We start from the raw sequence: 20,668 nt of genomic DNA, 5'->3' as shown, positions 1-20,668 counted from the left end.
TAACTTATTTAATTTTCTTAACAACTCTTAGAGCAAGTACAGTTGTCTCCATTTTTCAACTGGAGCCCAGAGATTCTTTAAAAAGAGGCAGTGTCGAGAACTGTGAACATAAGGCCTCTTACCTTATGCGCTCTGCGTCCAGTCTCAGGGCATGTGATGGGTGACATTTCCTTTAAGAAGCCCTCTAGTATGGAATAATAAGTCTGGGATTTGCTTCAACATACAGCAAGTTCTGCTTGCATTTGCGTATGTGGGTGTGGGTGTGTAGGGGAGGGTGTATGGGAAATAAGATTGGCCGTGTTGAAACTGAGTGATGGGTACAATCGGATTTATTATTATTTCCTTGAAATATGCTCCCCTATAAAGACTGGGGGGAGGGATCCCTGGGTGGCGCAGCGGTTTGGCGCCTGCCTTTGGCCCAGGGCGCGATCCTGGAGACTCGGGATCGAATCCCACGTCAGGCTCCCGGTGCATGGAGCCTGCTTCTCCCTCTGCCTATGTCTCTACCTCTCTCTCTCTCTCACTGTGTGCCTATCATAAATAAATAAAATTAAATTAAAAAAAAAATTAAAAAAAAAAAAAAGACTAGGGGGAGAACCCTTAGTCCCCGTGCCTGTCTGGCAATATAATACTAATAAACAACAATTTAACCTACTACTGTGCCGTGCTCGTATGCCGTGAGCATCATCTCAGATAGTCTCAACAGATTGTAGCGTTCCTTCTAGAAATGGAAGCTCCCTCTGTGTGTCAGACACTGTGCTGTCTACAATCTAGAGAGAAAAGTGACCCTAAATCAGTCAACACCGAAACTGTGGTCATGGTGACACGTGCGCAAAAGAAACGCACCAGGTGTGAGAAGGGGATCTAAAGACTGGGTGGTCAGGAAAGACCTCTCTGAGGAGGCCCTGCTTCAGTTGGAGGACGGTTGGAGGAGCCCTGTGAAGCTCAGAGAGCAGGGACCGAGCTTTCCAGGTAGAGGAAGTGGTAAGCACAAAGTCCGGGAACAGGAAAGCTGGCTATGTTGGAGAACAGAAGAGCTGGCGGGTAGCAGCTAAAGGGATAGTGCCAGAGGGTAGTCGGAAAGGTAGGCAGGGGCCAGATCATGCATGCAGGGTCTCGGGGGCCGTGGTAAGGAGTCTAGATTTTTCCTGAGACTATCCTAACCTATAAAGAAAGGACAATTAATAACCATTTTATAGGTGAGGAAAATGAAATTCAGAGAGGCTAAGTAACTTACGCCAGGTCACACAGCGAGGAAGGGTCAGTGAAGACCTGAGGAAGCCCTGCCCCTCACTGCTGTACAGCTTCTCTGCCAACCGTATGCAGAGCAGCAGGGCTGGGCTCTGGTTTGGGCTAGGTCCAGGGACCTCCATTCTTTATTTGAACAATAGAGGTGAGACCTACACTACGCTGCTTTACCCCCCTCCCCCCGGGGGTGTGTGTGGCTCACTTCCAGAAAATACCTTCAGGCAGGGAGGGCTGCTGAGCAAGAGAGGTTGAGATGGTGCATGGAGAACCCCACCCGAGCTGTGCGGGCTCCCTGCTTCCTCAGAAAGGAAGCCAGCCCCTGCCGGGATCCCACTGTGTGCCTGAAATGGTCTTGGACGCCAAGTGAGCCTGTGTGGCCCCGGGGTTCCCAGCCCCACAGACGGAGAGGACCTTGGCCGACCTCTGCCCACCCAGCCCCGCCCCAGTCGTGGTCTGCACACCCCACCTGCCCTCCTAAGCCCGGGCCAGTGCCACCCATTCCCCACAGATGCGCCCCTGTGTGCGTGATGGTGTGGTCAGTGGCTGTCCCCCTGCCACACACACATCCTAAACCCCCTGACCGTGGGGTCACGATGGCCCCATGCACTATTATATTCCCGGGCTCTGCGCAGAGCCCCGCACTCTCCCAGGGCTTCATAAATAGCCACCAAGTGGATAATCCCCTTCAAGCTGTCAGGTCGCCTCCTTAGGCAGTCGGTGAGTTACTTCCTGTCCCAGGCGCCATCTGTGTGGCGTGCCCGTCTCTCTGTGCCCCTTGGACGGTGAGCCCCGGGGAGGACAAACTGCGTCTGGTTAGGCTCTGGGGGCGTCGTACGTGGTGAGGACTCGCTCTCGTGCGTTGAATGAAGAAGCTGATTGTGAGGCTTTCTTTCCTGTCAAGGACCAGACGTCGTGGCCCGTTGCACAGGCCTCAAGCTGGCGTCGTGGCTTCTCCGCGGCCACAAGCTCAGCTTTCTCATTTGAGCGGTGGGAACCCTGGAGCCACCGCCTGGGCCCGAGCTGTGTTCCCCCAGGCAGATGGCGCCATTGCTATGGAAACAGGCCTCGAGGCAGCGTGACGGGGTTAACAAGTCCTCGAGGGCAGGGAGGGATGGTGGCCTCGATTTTCTGTCTTCCCAGAGTCCTCAGGCCAGGGCCACAACCATCACTAAGTATTTTTGGAGGAAGCAGGCACCTGGTTGTCAGCTTGCTGTGCGGTCGTGGGCAAGTAGCTCCCTGGGGAAGGACCGTGGTGGATTCAGTCAGTGGTTCGTGGTCTGTTGAGGGGAGGGTCCCCGTCACAGTTTTCTGATGGAATCTGTGGGCCCGCTGCCAGAAGAAAAGGGAGGAAAAAACTGATTTCCTGGGTTTTCTGGAGCCCAGTTGAGCCCCCTGGCTGGAGGGTGGGGGTGGGGATTTCTGAGTGTTCTTCTGGCCCTCGAAGCAGAAATCCTGTTCTCTGTCATTCCTTCAGGTCCTCCCCCCCCCCCCCCCCCCCCCCCCCCCCGCCTCCACCCCAGGCCTTCAAAGTGAAGCATTTTCCCTCGGATTTCTTGAAATCTCCTTTTTCCTCCTTTTTCCTCCGGCTTGAGTGCAGCTCAGGAAGGCTGGGGTGGGGTTGAGTCTATTAATATCTCTTCCTTCCCTGATTAACTCTCCATTAATTTGCACTCCGCTTCCAAGCAGAGCAGGAGAGCCTGGCCAATGGGCCCAGGAAGAGGAGAGGATGGCGCGGCCCCCCGTGATGTATCATCCTAGGTGCTGACGGACGCCGTGGACGCTGTGGGCAGAGGGGCCTTCCTTCCTGGCAGGGTCAGCGCTTCCAACCCTGTCTGTCTGGCTGTTCCCGAGCTGGAGCAGCCCAGGGTGGGCTGAGGAGAGGGAGGAGGCCTTTTGTTACTCATTTTGTTTTGGCTCAGCCTGTTGGGTGCTTCCTGAGGTCTTTGCTGTTTCGTATTCATTTTCACATGGTGCCTGGTACACAGTACATCCTTGACCACCACCCTGACTTGCTGTGTGACCTTGACAAGTTTGTTTCCTGGACTTTCATTTCTCCGCCTCCACAACCCCCCCATCCCACCCCCCACCCCCACCACCACCAGTGACAAATAGATTTCCTCATGAGGAAACGAGGAATGGCAGTTATTGCTTGGAGGGCTCTGTTACGGATGCTGGTATGGGAGGCGCCTTGGTGATGCAGTCAGTTAAGCATCCAACTGTTGATTTCAGCTCAGGTCATGATCTCAGGAGTTGTGAGATCAAGCCCTGCATTGGGCTCTGCGCTGGGCATGGAGCTGATTGGGATTCTCTCTCTGCCTCTGCAGCTCCCTCTTAAAAAAAACAGAAAGAAAGAAATATAGAACAATAGATACTGGTGTGGAAAGAACAAGAGCCACAATTGGGTAGTGATATAGGGGGGCAGTGGCACACAGGACCCCATGCTTAACATCATTGGTTACTACGTGATCCCTGAGGGATCCAGCTCTGATGTGTGTGATAATTCATAGTATTACCACTGGACCACTGGCTCTTGTCCCTGTGAGAAAGGGGGCTCTTATTTGATCCAGCGCTGGTGACATCATTTCTGAATAACTTCCCTCTAGAATCTCTCCCTTGAGGTGCTAGCTAATCTGTTCAGGTGGCCAGAATGCATTGTTTGGTACATTTTTCCTTGTATTCAACAAATCTGCCCAGGTGCCACCTGCCCCAGGCACTGGGCTGGGCTGGGCTTGGGAGCACCCTCCAGTCCGGATCTGGCCTTCCTAAGCAGACAGTGGTGGTGGGGTGGGGGAGTCATGTTTTCCCATTTTACAGAAAAAGCGGCAAAGCTTAGAAGAGGGAACCGATTTGCTGGCAACCACCCTGTGGTGGTGGAGCCCCATGTGGTCAGCCCCCAGAGTGGTCATTGGGTCCCTGGTTCCAAGGTCTTAGTTAACTCCCTGTCAGGCTAAACAGACCACTCTGGGAATACAGGGGACTCTGGCTTGAGGGTGGTGGTTGTGTGTGTGTGTGTGTGTGGGGGGGGCGGGGATGGTAGGGGGAGAGAGGAGCAAGCAGTCAAATGAGCCCATCACATTCTTAAGCCAGAGTCCACAGGCCAGGATCTGCCCTTGTGTGTCATTCCCACCCCACCCCCCACCTCTTCGACACACATACTCCCCGGGGCCTGGGTCAGGCCCAACCAGAACCTTCTTTTGACCCTTCTTTTATTTTAGCTCCAATCCAAAAGCTACAAGCACATTTGTTCTCTTCACTCCATGTTCCCCCTCTTTGAGTTACTCAGCTGCCTCACTGGTTGCAAGGCCCGGAACAGATTCAGTGCAGCCAAAAAGGCTGTCACGAGATGCGTATTTCAGATGCACTTCCTGAAGGAAGGATAAACAGCCTGACCTGGGAAAGAGTGCTGGCGGAGGCATCATGTGACAAAAGGCGCCTCCTGCCAGAACAGGCCCGGCAGCCAGGGCTTACTGAACGAGGTGCTTGGCGCCTCACCTGGAAGCTATGTGATTGCCATGCTCCAGGGCCTCTGGGCATGGGGACCACTGGGCTGGTGTCTGGGGGTGGGCTGGCAATGTATGTGCTGACCCCCGTCATTATAGGTCTTAGACATCGGAAAGGCTCAACTCTTGGCTGATGTGGGCCACAGTGGAGGTCCTGCCTCTGTCCCGGATTTGTTATATGACCCCAGACACCTGGTTCAACCTTCAGGAGCCTCAGTTTCTCCAACTGCAAAACAGAGATTAGAGTAGAACTCCTCTCCTAGAGGTTGTTGTGAGGTTTACCCAAGGCGGTATTCATGAGGCCTGGATGCTCCTCTCCTTGGCCCCCAGTGTTTATCCCAGACTTTGGCTCTAGGTTTTTTTCTTTGCCTGGGGTCTTTGGTTCTCCACCCTCCGCCTGGTGCCCACATTCCTTTTGGGCCTCAGTTGAAATGCCAGCTGCTCAGAGCAGTCGTCTGTGACTACCCTAACTTGCCTGTAAATCTTCACCACGTTCTTCTCCATGGCAACTTCCTTTTACTTTCTTCCTAGACTTTCATTCTCTGAAATGATCTCGTTTGTTCCCTTTCATAAGTCTGTTCTCTGCTGGAGAGGAAGCTTCATGAGGGCAGGGGCCACACCTGTCTTGGCAATGTGGTAGGACAAGTGCCCATACTGTGCCAGGTGCAGAGTAGCCATTTAGTACGTGCATGTCAGGGGAAGGGAGGGAGGAGGCGGGAGGAGAGCCTGCCGTTGCCTCCACCACCACCATCATAGTAGCAATGGTAGTGGCAGGACTGAGCACTCATCATGCACCAGGCTCCTTTGGTTTGCTAAGCCGCTTATTGTACGTACGTTAGCTGAGATGAGGTTAGGTCCTCAACATTAAGCTCAAGAAGTAGGTACTGTCGTTGCATGAGACAGATGAAGAGACTAAAACTTGACCAAGGACCCATACCTGAGAAGTGTGGGATCTGAGATGCAACCGCAGCCAGAGCCCAAGCTCCTGACCCCTCCTGAGTGGTGAGCATGGCCAAGGAGCCCACTGGGGAACAGTAGCGGTTTTATTATTGCTATCGTTCTCATTGTCATGGTCAACCCCGAAGCTGCCAGCCTGTACACTGCCTGCCTGGCACCCAGTGTCCGTGGGAGTGGGGGGCTGCAATGGCATGCTGTTCCCAGAGGCAGAGGCCAGCCTTGGGGACCAAGGGCTGTGTCCCAGGAGTTAGAACAGGAGGTTGTAGTGTGGAGCTGCTGTCCTTGCTATAGGGTACAGCAGGTGTCTTTCAGGTTAGACAGCCCTGTGCCCACCCCGATGAGCAGCAGAGCCAGGATTGGGGCTCCCAGGGCAAGGCTACTTCCAGTTTCACCTGCTGCCTGCTCACAGACTCTGTGATTCCTGGAGTCGATAACATATTTCTCAGGCATCTGCCATCCCAGTGATACCGAGAGATCTGAGGGCGGGGGAAGGATGGGAGAGGATTTGGCAAGAGAGTGATGTGGTGCAGCTGCATGTGCAGAGCAGATTTCTACCACGAAGACGTGAAGACGGCTGAGCCCAGGGTACTGACTAACTATGTCCCTCTCTGCTCCACCCGCGCTCCTCGTTTCAGATAACTGACAGCGAGAATGAGGCCCTCCTGGCAGCGCTCACCAAGACCCTGGACGACATCCCTGAAGATGACGTGGGTCTGGCTGCCTTCCCGGCCCTGGATGGCGGAGATGCACCATCCTGCACTTCAGCTTCGCCTGCCCCCTCATCCTCACCCCCCAGTCCCAGCCCCTCACTGGAGAGACCCCAGCCCCCGGCACCTGAGGTGGACGACCTCTCACTGGTAAGAACCTATTTCTAGCTGCGGGGATGGTAGTGGCTGGGGCTATGGTGTCTGCTGGTAGGGGTAGCAGGTGTAGGGGAGCCAGCCCCAGCCCCTGTGGGGGGGATGTCTACGTATCACTGACACATGGCGGGCAGCCTGGACAGGGCATGGAAGTCCCCTCCCGGCCTCCCCTTTCCTTGTGGTACTGTGGGGCTCACCTTGGAGGCTCCACCTGCACTCTGTAGGTCCTTTTGGGATTTCATGGATTGACCTTCCTTGTGTGGTAAAACCTCGAAATTACATGTAAACCTCTTTCTAAAGGTTATACAGACACATGGCAGTAAAAATTCAAGCAGAAAATGTGGGTAGTTAGAAGCAAAAAAAAACCTCTTTGCCCATCCCACAGTTGAGTTCCTTGGCTGGAGGTAACCATGATTACCAATCTGTTGTGTGACTTTCCTCTTCTACTTTTTTTTTTTTTTTTTTAACAATTCAAAAGGGAGTTGACCTCATAAATGGCTCTGCACCTTTTCTCAATGAACTGTGTGCCTTGAAAACTCAGATGAGCACAGGTAGCTCGGCCCCATCCTTTTTGTTAACTGCATCGTGTTCTTTTGTAAGGATGGACCATAACTTATTTGACTAGTCTCCTGCTTGGTGGAGATTTAGGTCTTTCCACCTCTCCCTGTGACACTGCTGCGGTCAGTGCTTTGGTAGAGGCCTTTGCACATCTAAGTGGATGAGTTGCTAACAGTGGGATTCCTGGGTCTGCAGAGACCCAGTATTTCAGTTTAGACAGATATTTCCAGGTTGCCCTCCACAGAGGTCAGACTGGTTAATACCCTCCTCCCCCCCCCAGCAGAAGTTAAATGTCTGAGTATCTGTGGGATGGGGAGGTCTCATGTTTATCAGATTCTCAGAGGAGTCCAGACCTCAAAAAGTTACCGAAAGCAGTTGCTGACTCAGGCAGAGGGAAGCTGGAAGCTGGAAGCTGAGATGTCATGGGGCGTGTGAAGTCCCGCCTCACTCATGTATCTTGGGCTCCCCGCCTTGGCACTGGAGAACCTAGGTGCTGATAAGACTCAGCTGGAAAATCAGGGCTTATTGAGCTGGTGAGGGTCTTAGGTCATGGAAGGTTTGAGTGGAAAGGCCCTCGGTAACTCTCAAGTGCAGCTCTGGGGAAACTGAGGCCCAGAGCGAGAAGGGATTCTCCTGTGGTCACACACCAAGTAGGTATTCTGACTCCTTTTCCAGGATCCTTTTTCTTCTCTCCCACGGCCTACAAGTTCCCGAGAGTGGTGTGAAACATTTAGTAAGGACCTACTGTGTGCTGGGCGCGAGAATATGTTCAGTCGTACATGGTGGCTTCTACTGACAGGACTCAGACTGGGTTAGAATCCCAGCCCCACCAGTTAGTGCTTGTGTGTCCTTGAGGCCCCTAATCTCTCTCACTCTGCTTCCTGGTCCATAAGGTGGGGTTAATAATAGGGTTTATCTCAAAGGCTGTTAGGAGGAGTACAGCAGATAATGCATGGAGAGCGCTTAGAGCAGTGCCTGGCACATAGAAGTTGCTCAATAAATGCTGTCTAAGTAATAGTCCTGGTGGCAGTAGTAATGAGGAATTCTCTGGGGCGGTTCTGGAGAGGCAGAGAGCGACCCCTGCTGGCCACAGGGTGTTTCCCTCCCATGCCTCCGACTGCCTTCATTCCTCCCACACCTGTTGAGCATTTCAGGAAGTGTGCTAGGCACGCAGGTAACAGACTCACCAGCTAGACTTCCAGCGCACCGGCAGAGTTCAGAAAGGCCCTGACGAGTGATCCAGATCCCTGTTCTTAACCTGGAGTCATGGATCCCAGAGAGCCCGTTGGTGGGCTGGCCTCTACATATCCGTGCATCCTTCTGAGCTCAGCAGCTTCTATCATATCTTTCAAGGGACTCCTGAATCAAAAAAGGTTCAGAACCAATCATTTAATGTGCTTGCCACCAATATGCCGATGGAAAAGCCAAGGCCTGAAGAGGGAAAGGACTCATTCAAGGGCTCATAGTGAGTGGGGCTGAGCTGGGCCAGAACCAGATCCCTTCCTGCCAGCCCAAGAATCTCGTTCTGTCCATGTCAGAGAATCACGGACCTGCATGTGTTGGTTTGGGGTCTAGGTGGGGTGGTGGGAATCCTCTAGCTCCTAGGGGAGTGAGGATTGGCCTTCTCTCTGGCTCACCCCAGCACTCCTTGCTGGGGTGACCTGGAGGGCATATCACTTGAGGAAATACTTGGTGCTGTAGCAAAAATCCATCCTGCTTCCTGGCTTATTCTCAGTCTTGCTGTCACAGGATCCTTGGTGGGACTTGCAGGTGCGCTCAGTTCCCCGCTCTCTTCTGCAATACACTATGCACCTGTCCTCTGGGTGCAGAAGTGTAAGAGACTCAGTAATTTTTATAGAAAAATTAGAAAAGCCAGACAAGCTTTAGTATAGTATGCTTCCACTGTGTACAAACAACCAGGTGTGTTGGGGGTGATATGTACATAATTCCTATGTGATTGAATCCCACCTCAGAATGGGGTCGCCAGAAGGTGGTTAATAGTAGTTGTCTCTGGGAAGGAGGACCTCGGGCAGGAGGGGGACTTGTCCACCCCTTAGTGTCTATAGTGTATATTTTTTTCACTACTTACAAGCATTTCTTTTTAAATTAAAAAAATTAACTTTATACAAAGCAGTATGAATAAGCAAAAAGAACAAAAGGAAAGTCAGTTGGAATCCCATACCAAAGAATCCTTGTGGTACCTGACTTTCCAGATGGTGTGTATGCATGCGCATGTGTATCGCAAGCATATGCAGAGTGTCCCAGTAAGGCGTACGTGGCATATTTTAACAGTAGAATGGGAAGACATGACACCAGATCTGTTTGGAATTTCTCAAAGTCACAGATACTCCTCTCGGGTTAGTAACTCTGAAAAGGATTTATATTTTATTGGGATACTTGTGTGTGTCTTACATTGTTAGACGATCTGCTTTCTGTGCTTAATGTAATGGGAAACATTCTAGGTCATTAAATGCCCTCCCTGTGTTCTTCCCATGGTCCTGTGATGACCCAGAGTCAGGGCGTGCTCAGTCCCTAGAAACTAGCTCTGGGCTTAGGCTTCTCCCTGCCACACACTTCTCCATGTCCCCCAGCGGAGCACAGCCCCAGCTCCCCTCCTCTCTGCTTCTCCCACAGCTGCAGAAACTCCTTCTCGCCACATCCTACCCAGCCTCAAGCTCCGACACCCAGAAGGAAGGCACCGCCTGGCGCCAGGCAGGCCTCAGGTCCAGGAATCAGCGGCCTTGTGTCAAGGTATTTGTGTGCACATCCCAAAATCCACCTGGGCTCCCAGGTGGCCTCTAAGGGGGTGCAACCTTCCACTCTTATTAGAGGGTGTCAAGTTCAATCAGCATCTGGTTTCCCTCCATTACCCCTGTAGCTGGTGTGCTTGGTGTTTCTTGAGACCCAGGCTAGTTTGGGGTTCTAGGGAGAGCACTGGGCTTTCTTTTCCACCTTAGTATTGCAGGCACCGTGTTAGAGGATGGGTTAGAACAGGGATGAGAAAGATGTGGCCTGCTCTCAGTGGGCTTATTCTAGTGGGTGACACACTGAAACATAAGCTCCTCACTGGTTGTGGGGACCTCAATAAGGAGTTTGGATTTCTTCTGGGGAAAGAAGCCATTGGAGCAACCAAAGCTCTGTCGTGAACACCAGGGAATGAAGCAAATCCCTTTTCCTCCTTGGGCTCCATCTTCTAAGACTTTCAGAGAGGTTTCTCAGGTGATTTCCCAGCATTCCCGTTACTCAAAGCCCACATTCAGTCCTTTTCTTTGGTCCCTGGACACTTCTGCAGGGGACTGTTGCACGCAATCCCATGCCCTCAGGGAAGAATCAGGATTTTTTTTTTACACAGTTTTATGGAGGTGTCACTTAAATATCATAAAGGCACTTATTAAAGTATAATTCGGGGATGCCTGGGTGGTTCAGTGGTTCAGCGTCTTGTCTTTGGCTCAGAGTGTGATCCCGGAGTCCTGGGATCGGGTTCTGCATCGGGCTCCCTGCATGGAGCCTACTTCTCTCTCTGCCTGTGTCTCTGCCTCTCTCTTTCTCTCTGTCTCTGTCTCTCTATCTCTCATGAATGAGTAAATAAAATCTTTAAAAAATAAAAGTATAATTTGATGATTGTAGTAAATTTACAGTTGTGAAGCCATGACTACAATTGAGTTTAGAACATTCCCATCATCCCAGAAAGCTCCCCAGCACTCCCACATACACTTCTTCCTTGTTCCCATGCCCAAGCCCAGACCACCACTAATGTAGGTCCTGGTGACACAACTGAAGTGTGTAGTGCAGGAGAGCAGGGTGGTCAGAGCAGGGGTTGGGGAGTGAACCGGGAAGGGGTAAAATCCGTGCCTGGGAGGCCTGTTAGGAGGCTGGTCACTCCTTTGTTCCTTGTCACCTGAGCACTGCCTGGTGCCACCCTGGCCCCAGCCAGTGGCTGTAGGCATGGGGCAGAGTGAAGGGGGCAAAGTGGGCCTCATTCCTCACCGTGTCCTCCTTCTCTCTCTAGATGGACAGCACCCAAGACAAGAAGGCCCCCACAGTGCAGTCTCAGGGCCGGAGTTGTACAGAACTGCATAAGCACCTCACGTCAGTGCCATCCTGCCCCCAGACTAAAGCCCGCTCCCCAGACAGGGGCTTGCAGCCACCACCGGCCCTGAGTCCCCCGCTCCCAGCCAAGGAGGATGAGGAAGCTAGTGAGGACTGCCCGAGCCCCCAGCCAGCTCCAGCCTTGCCCCAGGACTCCCCAACACCGGGCAGGGCAGGCCCTGGCACCCAGGTGTCCCGGGAAGACATGCAGGCGATGGTGCAGCTCATTCGCTACATGCACACTTACTGCCTCCCCCAGAGGAAGCTGCCCCCCCAGGCCTCTGAGCCAGCCCCCCAGCCCTGCAGCAGCCCCTCTAAGCAGGTCAAACCCCGGCCCCGGTCCCAACACCCTTCCAAAGGCTCCTGGGCCGAGTTCTCCATCCTGAGGGAACTTCTGGCTCAGGATGTCCTCTGCGATGTCAGCAAACCTTACCGCCTGGCCACACCTGTCTACGCCTCCCTCACGCCCCGCCCCAGGCCCAGGCCCCCCAAAGACAGCCAGGCCTCCCCTGGCCACCCATCCCCTGTGGAGGAGGTGAGGATCACAGCTTCACCCCGGAGCACTGGGCCCAGACCCAGCCTGCGCCCACTGCGGCTTGACGTGAAAGGACACACTGGCCGGACAGCCAGGCTGCAGCGGGAGGAGGAAGAGGAGGAGGAGGAGGAAGAGGAGGAAGAGGACGAAAAAGATGAGGAAGAGGAGGAGGAGGAGTGGGGCCGGAAAAGACCAGGTCGAGGCCTGCCATGGACCAAGCTGGGGAGGAAGCTGGAGAGCTCCGTGTGCCCCGTGCGGCGTTCCAGGAGACTGAACCCGGAGCTGGGCCCCTGGCTGGCATTCTCTGATGAGTCTCTGGTCCCTGTGGAGCCCCAGGGAACTCTGCCCTCACTGCGCCTGGCTCCCGAGGCCTACGACGTGGAGGGGGCACTGGGCAGCCCCACAGATGAGGACAGTGGCCAGGACCAGCAGCTCCCACGGGGACCCCAGATCCCGGCTCTGGAGAGCCCCTGTGAGAGTGGGTGTGGGGACACGGATGAGGACCCCAGCTGCCCACGGCTCCCTTCCAGAGGTAGTCGGAGTCGATGGTCTGCAAGAGAGGGGGCAGGGATGGGGCGTGGCATTCCCCACTGCGCTGGGAGCCAGGAGCCCTGTGCTGGGCAAGTCCCTTCCCCTCTCCGGCTCCCGACTTCCCTTTCTGTGCAATGGGCTAGTTGGGCGGCTCTTCAGAAATCACCCACACATCTCTGAGTTTTCATCACACGTGGGCCAGGCACCACTTAATGAACACGGAGCGAGATGCCTGCCCTCTTGGGGCTTTTGTGTCAGTGGGGCAGACAGGCAATCACAAAGTAAATAAAAAAGGAAGATAATTACAAATTGTGCTAAGTGCTCTAAAGAAGACGTCCTGGGTGATGATGTGACAAAAGGAGTGAGTCTTAAATCCAGCTCCATAATGATGTTGAATTTTAAATGGTAACAGTAGTGGTGGTGATCATACCGGGTGATCTGTTGTGTACTCGCTGTGCCAGGTGCTGGTCTAAAACTTGACACCGCTTAACCCCGGTGATTCTTCACAGGGGGCCTGTGTAGTAGGTGCTAGCATAATCTCCATTGTCAGACAGAGAAACTGAGGCACAGAGGTATCGAGTGACCCGCTGAGCTAGCGAGTCCTGCGTCCACCTGTTGGGGGAGTACCCTAGGCCCTGGCCTTCCCTGGGGCTCCTCCCCACTGTACTGCACTCTTTGGCCAGAAGGGATCACCTTCATAGCCACTTGCTTTTTCGGAAACCTCCAGTAGTCTGCCCACCGCCAATGTTGCTGAGACCCTGGGAATGAAGGTGGCTTTGAGTTGTTCCTGCCCTTTCCTGAAAATGACAGAGACTTTTGGGTCACATGCCTGAAGGGAGTGCTGCTTGGGTTCCAGTGGGGGTTCAGGGTTTCCTCCTGAGGGAAACATATGCTAATGATGCCATGTTGGGGAATCTTATTTTTTTTCTTTTTCATCTTCTTTTCAGACTCTCCCAGGTGCCTCATGCTGGCCTTGTCACAAAGGTAGATTTTTGGAAATCACTGGTTAATTATTCCACGAGTCTTTATCCTGTTGGATATGTGTCTCGGGGGTGGGGGGATAGGTGGTTCCTCAGCCTCTAAGCCTGCCTCTGTCCCCCTGCACCTGCTCTCACTCTGCCATGTGGGACCCGCCATAAGTGGGCTCCTTTAGAAGGGAGGTCTCTGCAGGCCCAGGGAAAGTGGGGGAATTAACGTTTCAGGCCATTTCATAAACTGTCCTTTCCAGGACAGGGGAAGGAATTCTTTTCTCCACAAGGGAGAGCTGCAAATGCTGTGTGGCTTTGGGCAAGTCTCCTCCCCACCCTGAGACTTGGGTGCTCCATCTGTAAAATAAGAAGGGTAATGATGCTTGCCCTGTCCCCCTCCTCCAGCAAATTCCTCCTGTGTCTCCTGCAAGAGGTATATGCTGCTTTGAATTCCTCTAAGCCAGGATGAGGGTTTCCCAGAAATTCTCCCCAGGACCCACCTCTATGGGCAGCAGAACCAGGGTCTGTCGCAGTGTCCCCTTGCCCTCCTTGCATGCTGGGGGAAGTGGAGCCTGCTGCTGATTGGCCTCTTTTCTTTCTGTCCTCCCCACCCCCACCAGTGACCCTCCTTTTGGCAGGAAGAGCTTTGAGCAGACCTTGACGGTGGAGCTCTGTGGCACTGCAGGTGAGCCAGGGGCTCAGCTGGTAGGGTGCCCTTGGGGGAGCAGACGTGACTCCTGGCAGCGAGTCCCCTACCCTGAGCAGCCCCTTGGGCAGTTGGGGGTGTACCCCACTGATCCTGCCACTGCTGCACGGGTTGCATGGGGCCTTAGGATACATAGTGAGGGTGTCATAAGGGGGAGAGTCAGCCTTTCATCTGCAAACAATCGCACATAAGCTGAGGGCAAGGTTAGGAAAGAAAGAGACACCATCTTCCCCCAAAGGAGCCTGCCATCTTATGGAGGAGACAGACTCACACTATGACTCGTACTAGTCAAAGGATATGCAAGAGCTCTGGGAGCATTGGTGCTGGAAGGGGCGGGGTGGGGCAGCGCAGGAGCGTGGCCGGGAAGCTTTGCAAGGCATCCAGAGCAGGGCTCATATGATCTGAGCTTGCGGAAGGAGCAGAAGTTGGGGAGATAGAGACAAAGAGGTGGGAAGGAGATCCCTAGCAACAGAATCTACAGGAGCAGAGGCACGTGGGGTGAAAGCACAGGTGCATCTGAGATTGATCACCTGCCGTTGCTGCATAGCAAAGGCAGGGCGGGCAGGAAGGAGCAATCACAGAGGGCCCAGAGGAATGCCAGGCTGAGGCTGTGATCCTGATCCTGTAGGCTTCAGGAGCCCCAGAAAGGAAGAGACCTCAGGCACTTAGCAAGTTCCCTTTGGTGCACTGGGGGGAGGAGGGAGGCCAAGGGTGGATGCAGGAAGCACCAATGGCACTGTGATGGCCCAGTCCACGAGGGAAGTTGACCTGTGGCACCTGCCTCCTCTCAGCTCTGGGGACATCAGAGGCTGTTGAGTGACAGGATGTAGAGCAGGAGGAGATATCTCAAATGACCTGAAGGTTTTGGCTACCATCAATGGGGCTATAGAGGGATGGCAAGTGGATTTCATCACATGCCAGCTCAAGAATTGACTGTGGAGGGGGGCGGGAGGATGGGGTAACTGTCCATTAAGAAGGGCACGTGATGTAATGAGCACTTGGTGTTATATAAGATTGGTGAATCACTGACCTCTACCTCTGAAACTAATAATAATACATTATATGTTAATTAATTGAATTCAAATTGGAAAAAAGAATTGACCACAGACTGAGGAGTCCCAGGCCACATTCAGGCTCGGCTGGCAGTGCAGTGATTGATTAGTGATGCCTGCCATTCATTGGGTCAGGGAAGTGGAGGTACTTGTGCTGCTTATGTGGCATCCCAAACTAGAGTCTCTGTCCCCCTCACCTCTGGTTCTCCTCTTGCTTGGCTAGGACTCACCCCACCCACCACACCTCCTTACAAACCCACAGAGGAGGACCCCTTCAAGCCAGACATCAAACACAGCCCAGGCAAAGACAGAGCTCCCAGTCTCCCCAGCTTGGAGGGCCTCCAGCTTGGGCCCGCCACAGCGGCTGCCCCCAAGCTGCCAAAGAAGCACCCAGAACGGAGCGAGCTCCTGTCACACCTACGGCATGCTACAGCCCAGCCGGCCTCCCAGACGGGTCAGAAGCGCCCCTTCTCCTGTTCCTTTGGAGACCACGATTACTGCCAGGTGCTTAAGCCAGAAGGCGCCCTGCAGAGGAAGGTGCTGAGGTCCTGGGAGCCGTCTGGGGTCCACCTTGAGGACTGCCGCCAACAAGGTGCCCCACGGGCTGAGGTGCAGGCCTCTGCCAGGGAGGAAGACAGAAGCTGTGACAGTGGGGGTCCCGCCAAGGACAGCGTGCCCCTGAGAGACCATGAGATCCGCGCCAGCCTCACCAAGCACTTTGGGCTTCTGGAGACTGCCCTGGAGGATGAAGACCTGGCCTCCTGTAAGAGTCCTGAGTATGACACAGTCTTTGAGGACAGCAGCAGCAGCAGTGGTGAGAGCAGCTTCCTCCTGGAGGAGGAGGAGGAAGAGGAGGATGAAGAAGAGGACTCAGGGGTCAGCCCCCCTCGCTCTGACCACTGCCCCTACCAGAGCCCACCAAGCAAGGCCAGTCGGCAGCTCTGTTCCCGCAGCCGTTCCAGCTCTGGCTCCTCTTCCTGCCGCTCCCGGTCACCAGCCACCCGAAGGACCTTCAGGTATGGATGGGCAGCCTCGAGAGGGACAGTGGGCAGCTGAGGACCCCAGTTCCTGGGGTGCCAAGGGAGGGAGGAGCCCTGGGGCTGCGTCTCTGTGTGTGGCCTGCGTCCTGGTCAGAGGCCCTGGAGGTGATCTCCCTGGGGGAGCTGTGGGCCAGTTGGAGGCAGGTAAAGCCTGCAGTGAAATGGTCAGGAGTGACGCCAGTCTCTTGGCCCCGGGAGAGGAAGAAAACCCACTTCCTGGCCATTCAAAGCCTTATGTCTAAATGAACTTGCCCCTTTCTCATCTGTGTTTTCTGCTTTTACATTTGTAAATTGGACTCGGTTTAATATAATGGGACATTTGCATGTGAAAGGAAATTGAGCAGAATTCTGATCTGTATTCTAAAAAAAAAGAACACCTGGACTTAAAGCAGTGATAAGGCTTACTCCCATCTCTTGGGCCTGGCGAGCTGTGCAGGACTTCTAGCAGTTGAGAAGCTGCTTTACCTTCCCGCTGCGATGATGCATCTGAGCCTGTTGGCTCATACCATCTTGGCCCACTGAACTAGTCTGAAAGAAGGAGCTGGTTCAAAAGTCAGCGGGGAGTTAGGTAGAAAGAGTGGGGGTTTGGCGTGTTTTGGTGGAGACCCGTTGCTTCTCTCCCTGATTCATAGCAGGACCCCAGTGAGTCTTCACCTGCGGGAGGCCTGAGGCCTGTCAGCCGGTGCAGGTCGCAAACCCTCCACCTGAGATGCACCTGAGCGACCACTAGATGGTGCTCTGGGGTCCTGAGCAGTGCAGTGGCGGCCGCTGGTTACCTGTGGACCGCTGGACCCCACCCGCCCAGTGTCTGATTCTTTACATCTGGGGGTGGTGGTGGAGAATCTGCATTTCTGACTAGTTCCCAGGTGATGATGATATCACCAGAGAGCCATACTCTCAGACGCAGAATTCAGGTAATTAAAAAAATCTTAGAAAAACTCGGCTTTCTCTTATCTACACAAGTAACTCTTAACTGTTTGACAATCTAATGAAAGCAAACACTCCTCTTCCCTTTAAAAAGTACATAGAGCTCCAACTGGCGTTAGGTTTTAGGAGGTTTGTAGATTCTCCAGATACTAATATTAAGAAGCCCTGGGCTACCTGTTACTCCAAAAGAGTTCCCTAGCGATTTCTCGTAAAGCCCTTCTATGTAATAAGCCAGGATGAGGGCTCCATTCTCTGTTCCTTGGGGGTCACTGAGCTAAGTGACTTGGCATCCATATTAGGCAGTTTCCTCTACAATGTTTAGTATTTCAGAAGGTACTAAGGTTCTCTTCTTTTTGAAACACCTCCCTCCCTCCTTCCCTCCCTCCCTCCAAGGCTGGAGCTGAGGTTTTCTGGCCTCCTTTCCCTCCTGACCAGCTCAGGGCTGTCAGGGTAGGCCCAGCTTGCCTGCAGAGAGTTAGGAGCCTCTTTAGAAACTCCCATAGATTCTCCTTTCCCTCTTCTTGCTTTTGGGCCAAGTTCAGGGCTGGCTTTTTCTTCTCACTAGAGAAAAGTAATTGGTTAACTTGGTTCTTGCTCAGCTGGCAAAGTTCAGTGCTTGGTAAACCTGGTGAACTTGTCATCAGTCTTCTCCAGACCCACATCTTTTCACCTGTGCTTCCCGTACCAAACATAGGTCAACAAAAGTGTTTTGAGGGGGTTTAACAACACGAACCAGTCACCCTCAGCTCTGCAGGTGGGGAAACTGCCAATCCTTTGCAAATGGATGATGATACTGTTATTTATAGCACTTTACTTATTTGTTTATTTGTTTGTTGTTTATTATTGGAGAGAGGGTGGAGGAGAGGAAGAGGAAGAGAAAGAAAATCCCAAGCAGGCTCCATGCCCAGTGTGGAGCCGATGCAGAGCTCGATTTCATGACCCTGGGATCATAACCTGAGTGAAAATCAAGAGTTAGATGCTGCTTAACCAACTGAACCACCCAGATGCCCCCTGTTATTTATAGTGCTTTAACGTTTGCAAGTCACACCCCCTTCTATTACCGTATTTAGCTTCCCAGATGCACTTGGAGGACACATCTGCTTTTTTTTTTTTTTTTTTTTTTTTTTAGATTTTATTTATTTATTCATGAGAGAGAGAGGCAGAGACATAGGCAGAGGGAGAAGCAGGCTCCCTGCAGGGAGCCTGATGCAGGACTTGATCCCAGGACCCTGGGATTATGACCTGAGCCAAAGGCAGATGTTCAACCACTAAGCCACCCAGGTGCCCTGAGGGCACATTTGCTTTTTGTCCCCATTTTAGAGATGAGGGAGCAGAGGCTGTAAGAGATTCATTTGAAAAGCAAGCAAGCAATTAACCGAGCAGGTCTTGAGCTCAGCATTTTGTGTTCTGTACCTCACAAATGGCCAAGGAGGTGGTACAGTCAGTTTTCCCTGTCTTCCAGTCAAAGAATTAAAGCTAAGGGGATGTCAGTAACTAGCCCAAGGTCACCCAGCAAGGCATCGAATACAGGCCGTCTGACCGGAGAGCCGATGTTTTGTCATCTGTACTGAATTTCCCAGGGATGCAGACAGTCTGTGCAGAGCCAGGATGCCCTGCAGACCGCACATGCCATGCTCCTTCCACTCTAGCAGCCTGGCTCTCTGGAGGAGGAGGAGGCAGCATGCAGACAGGCAAGAGGACATGAGCGTGGGGCACCCACGAGTGTCCTCAGACTGTGCACCTGAGCTGATGAGCCCCATAGCCGGACGGGACATGGGGGCTGTGATGGCTGGGATTGCCTCTTGGCTGGGCGTCAGCCACTAGAGAGTGGTGGGTCTAGGATCAGCACCCCTCCTGCTAGCTGTGCCTCCCCCGCGTTCTGGCTTTAGACAAATCCCATACTGAATCTGAGCTTCAGGGTTTTCCTTTGGAAAATGGGGAAGCATAAGGCCTCGTGAGTTGCTTTTCCCCCCATCAGATCACATGCAGTAATGAAGCAAAAGGACCTTTCCACCCCTCATGGCATAAAGAGGCAGAAGGGTGCTGATTAGGGACATGGTGGTTTCCAGGGATCCAGTCAAGGAAGCTGGCAAAGGCACGTGTTGGATGGTGCAGAGCCGCACACAACCCTGGGCTGTCGCTGCCAAGGGGGACGCTGGCTTTCCGTGGGCACCAGTCCTGCTACTTCTGCCCTCATGAGCAATTTTGAAAGAAGCGTCCCTTGCTTCCTAGAGCAACTCCACCCGCCCACCCACCCTGCTGTGGTCCCTCCTGAGAGTGAGTGCCTCTGCTTTGCTTGTTCACTGACAGATGTGAGAGCAGAGGGCCGTGTTCAGACAGAACGCCAAGCGTCCGGCACGCCAGGAAGCGGCGGGAAAAGGCCATTGTAAGTGACCTGGGGCCCCGGAGCCCAGAGTGAATGGGGAAGAACAGGGGCAGCAGGACATGCCAAGGCTTCAGAGGCCCGAAGTCCTTTGAGGCTGGCTGTGGCCTGCAGAAGATAATTACGTTTTTTTGACTTAAAAAGGCACAAGGGTCACCAAAGGGCATCAGAGGTGGCATCGTGCAAAGTGCGGCTGAGGGACTGGCTGTGAGGCGTGTAGTCGGTAGTGATTTTAGTGCTGAGCATCACAGGCTCGATAGAGCTGAGAGCACAGGCCGTGGGGCGGGGGGTAGGGGGGCAGGGAGCAGAGCTAGGCCAACCAGGCCACAAAGCAGCCCTGCTACTACCTCCTGTGTGACCTTGGGCAGGTCTCCCAGCTTCCCTGAGCCTCAGTTTACTCATCCATACACCAGGGAGTTGGGCCTGTCCTTCCTAAGGGTCCCCTGGCTCGATCAGGGCTAAGGGACCAGGAGAGCCTGCTCCTTGCTTCCCACTGACCTTGTTGACCCTCCTCCAGAGTTAGTCTCTGGGCCTCGGCTGTGCCAGGAGGCTGCAGAGGAGAGCCAGAGCCAGCCGCTCCATGTCACTAGAAAGAAGGGAAGGGAAAGTATTCAGACAGAGGCACAGAAAGACAGACTTGCACTTGATTGCTTTTCCACCATGAGGGTGCTTCTGGGCAGAGACGTGGACGGACACATGAGGTGTGTGTACCCCAGAGGTCCACAGCTGTCTGCAAGCAGGTGCTTAGAACCACGGGCTGTGCCTGGAGCGTCTTCTTGGAATCCACATGTGACCATGCAGCGGTTGTGACGTGCCTGGCGTGGACGAGACGGACCAGGCCCCTGTTTTCATGGCTGGGGCAGAAGGGAGACGTACAACAGACTTATAAACAAGGAATAAACACTATAATCAGAGATGGGGAGAGGCGCGGTGGAATTAATTCACGTCAGGCTCGAGTCTCTGAGAGAAATAGTTGTGTTTTGATGGTTGGTGAGGATGTATTTATAGGGCAGTCTGGGAAGGGCATCTGCAAAGAGCTAGATGCTGATGGATGAAAGGAGCCACCATGAGGTTTCAGGAGGATGTGGAACAGAGGCAGGAAAGAACCTTATCAGGTTAAGGAGCTGCCAGGAGCCTGGGAGGAGGGTGTTTCTTCACTGAGCAGAATCCAGAACCTAGGGCGGAGCCCTGCTGGGTCCCTGGGCCTTGGTTTCCTCCCTGCCCCTCTGTGAGAGGAGAATGGGATGGCTCCAGAGTCCCTGGCCTTACCCTAAGCCTGTCCAAACCAGAGCTGTCTGTATTACCCACAATAGT

The 20,668-nt window shown here is 53.5% G+C and overlaps 1 protein-coding gene across 2 annotated transcripts in view; it reads left to right on the top strand.

Annotated features, from left to right (window-relative positions):
• PPARGC1B (PPARG coactivator 1 beta) overlaps nucleotides 1–20,668 on the top strand; it is a 112,400-nt gene that overhangs the window by 79,756 nt on the left and 11,976 nt on the right. For both annotated transcript variants that reach the window (XM_026008788.2, XM_026008797.2), the window contains exons 3-9: nucleotides 6,341–6,562; nucleotides 9,758–9,874; nucleotides 11,133–12,279; nucleotides 13,226–13,262; nucleotides 13,867–13,931; nucleotides 15,228–16,020; nucleotides 19,282–19,357. In XM_026008788.2, coding sequence (XP_025864573.2) covers nucleotides 6,341–6,562; nucleotides 9,758–9,874; nucleotides 11,133–12,279; nucleotides 13,226–13,262; nucleotides 13,867–13,931; nucleotides 15,228–16,020; nucleotides 19,282–19,357 — 2,457 coding nt within the window. The remainder of the gene's footprint in view (nucleotides 1–6,340; nucleotides 6,563–9,757; nucleotides 9,875–11,132; nucleotides 12,280–13,225; nucleotides 13,263–13,866; nucleotides 13,932–15,227; nucleotides 16,021–19,281; nucleotides 19,358–20,668) is intronic.

The sequence above is a fragment of the Vulpes vulpes genome, chromosome 4 (genome assembly GCF_048418805.1).
Source record: "Vulpes vulpes isolate BD-2025 chromosome 4, VulVul3, whole genome shotgun sequence".
NCBI lineage: Eukaryota > Metazoa > Chordata > Mammalia > Carnivora > Canidae > Vulpes > Vulpes vulpes.
This window is presented reverse-complemented; position numbering and strand designations above follow the sequence as displayed.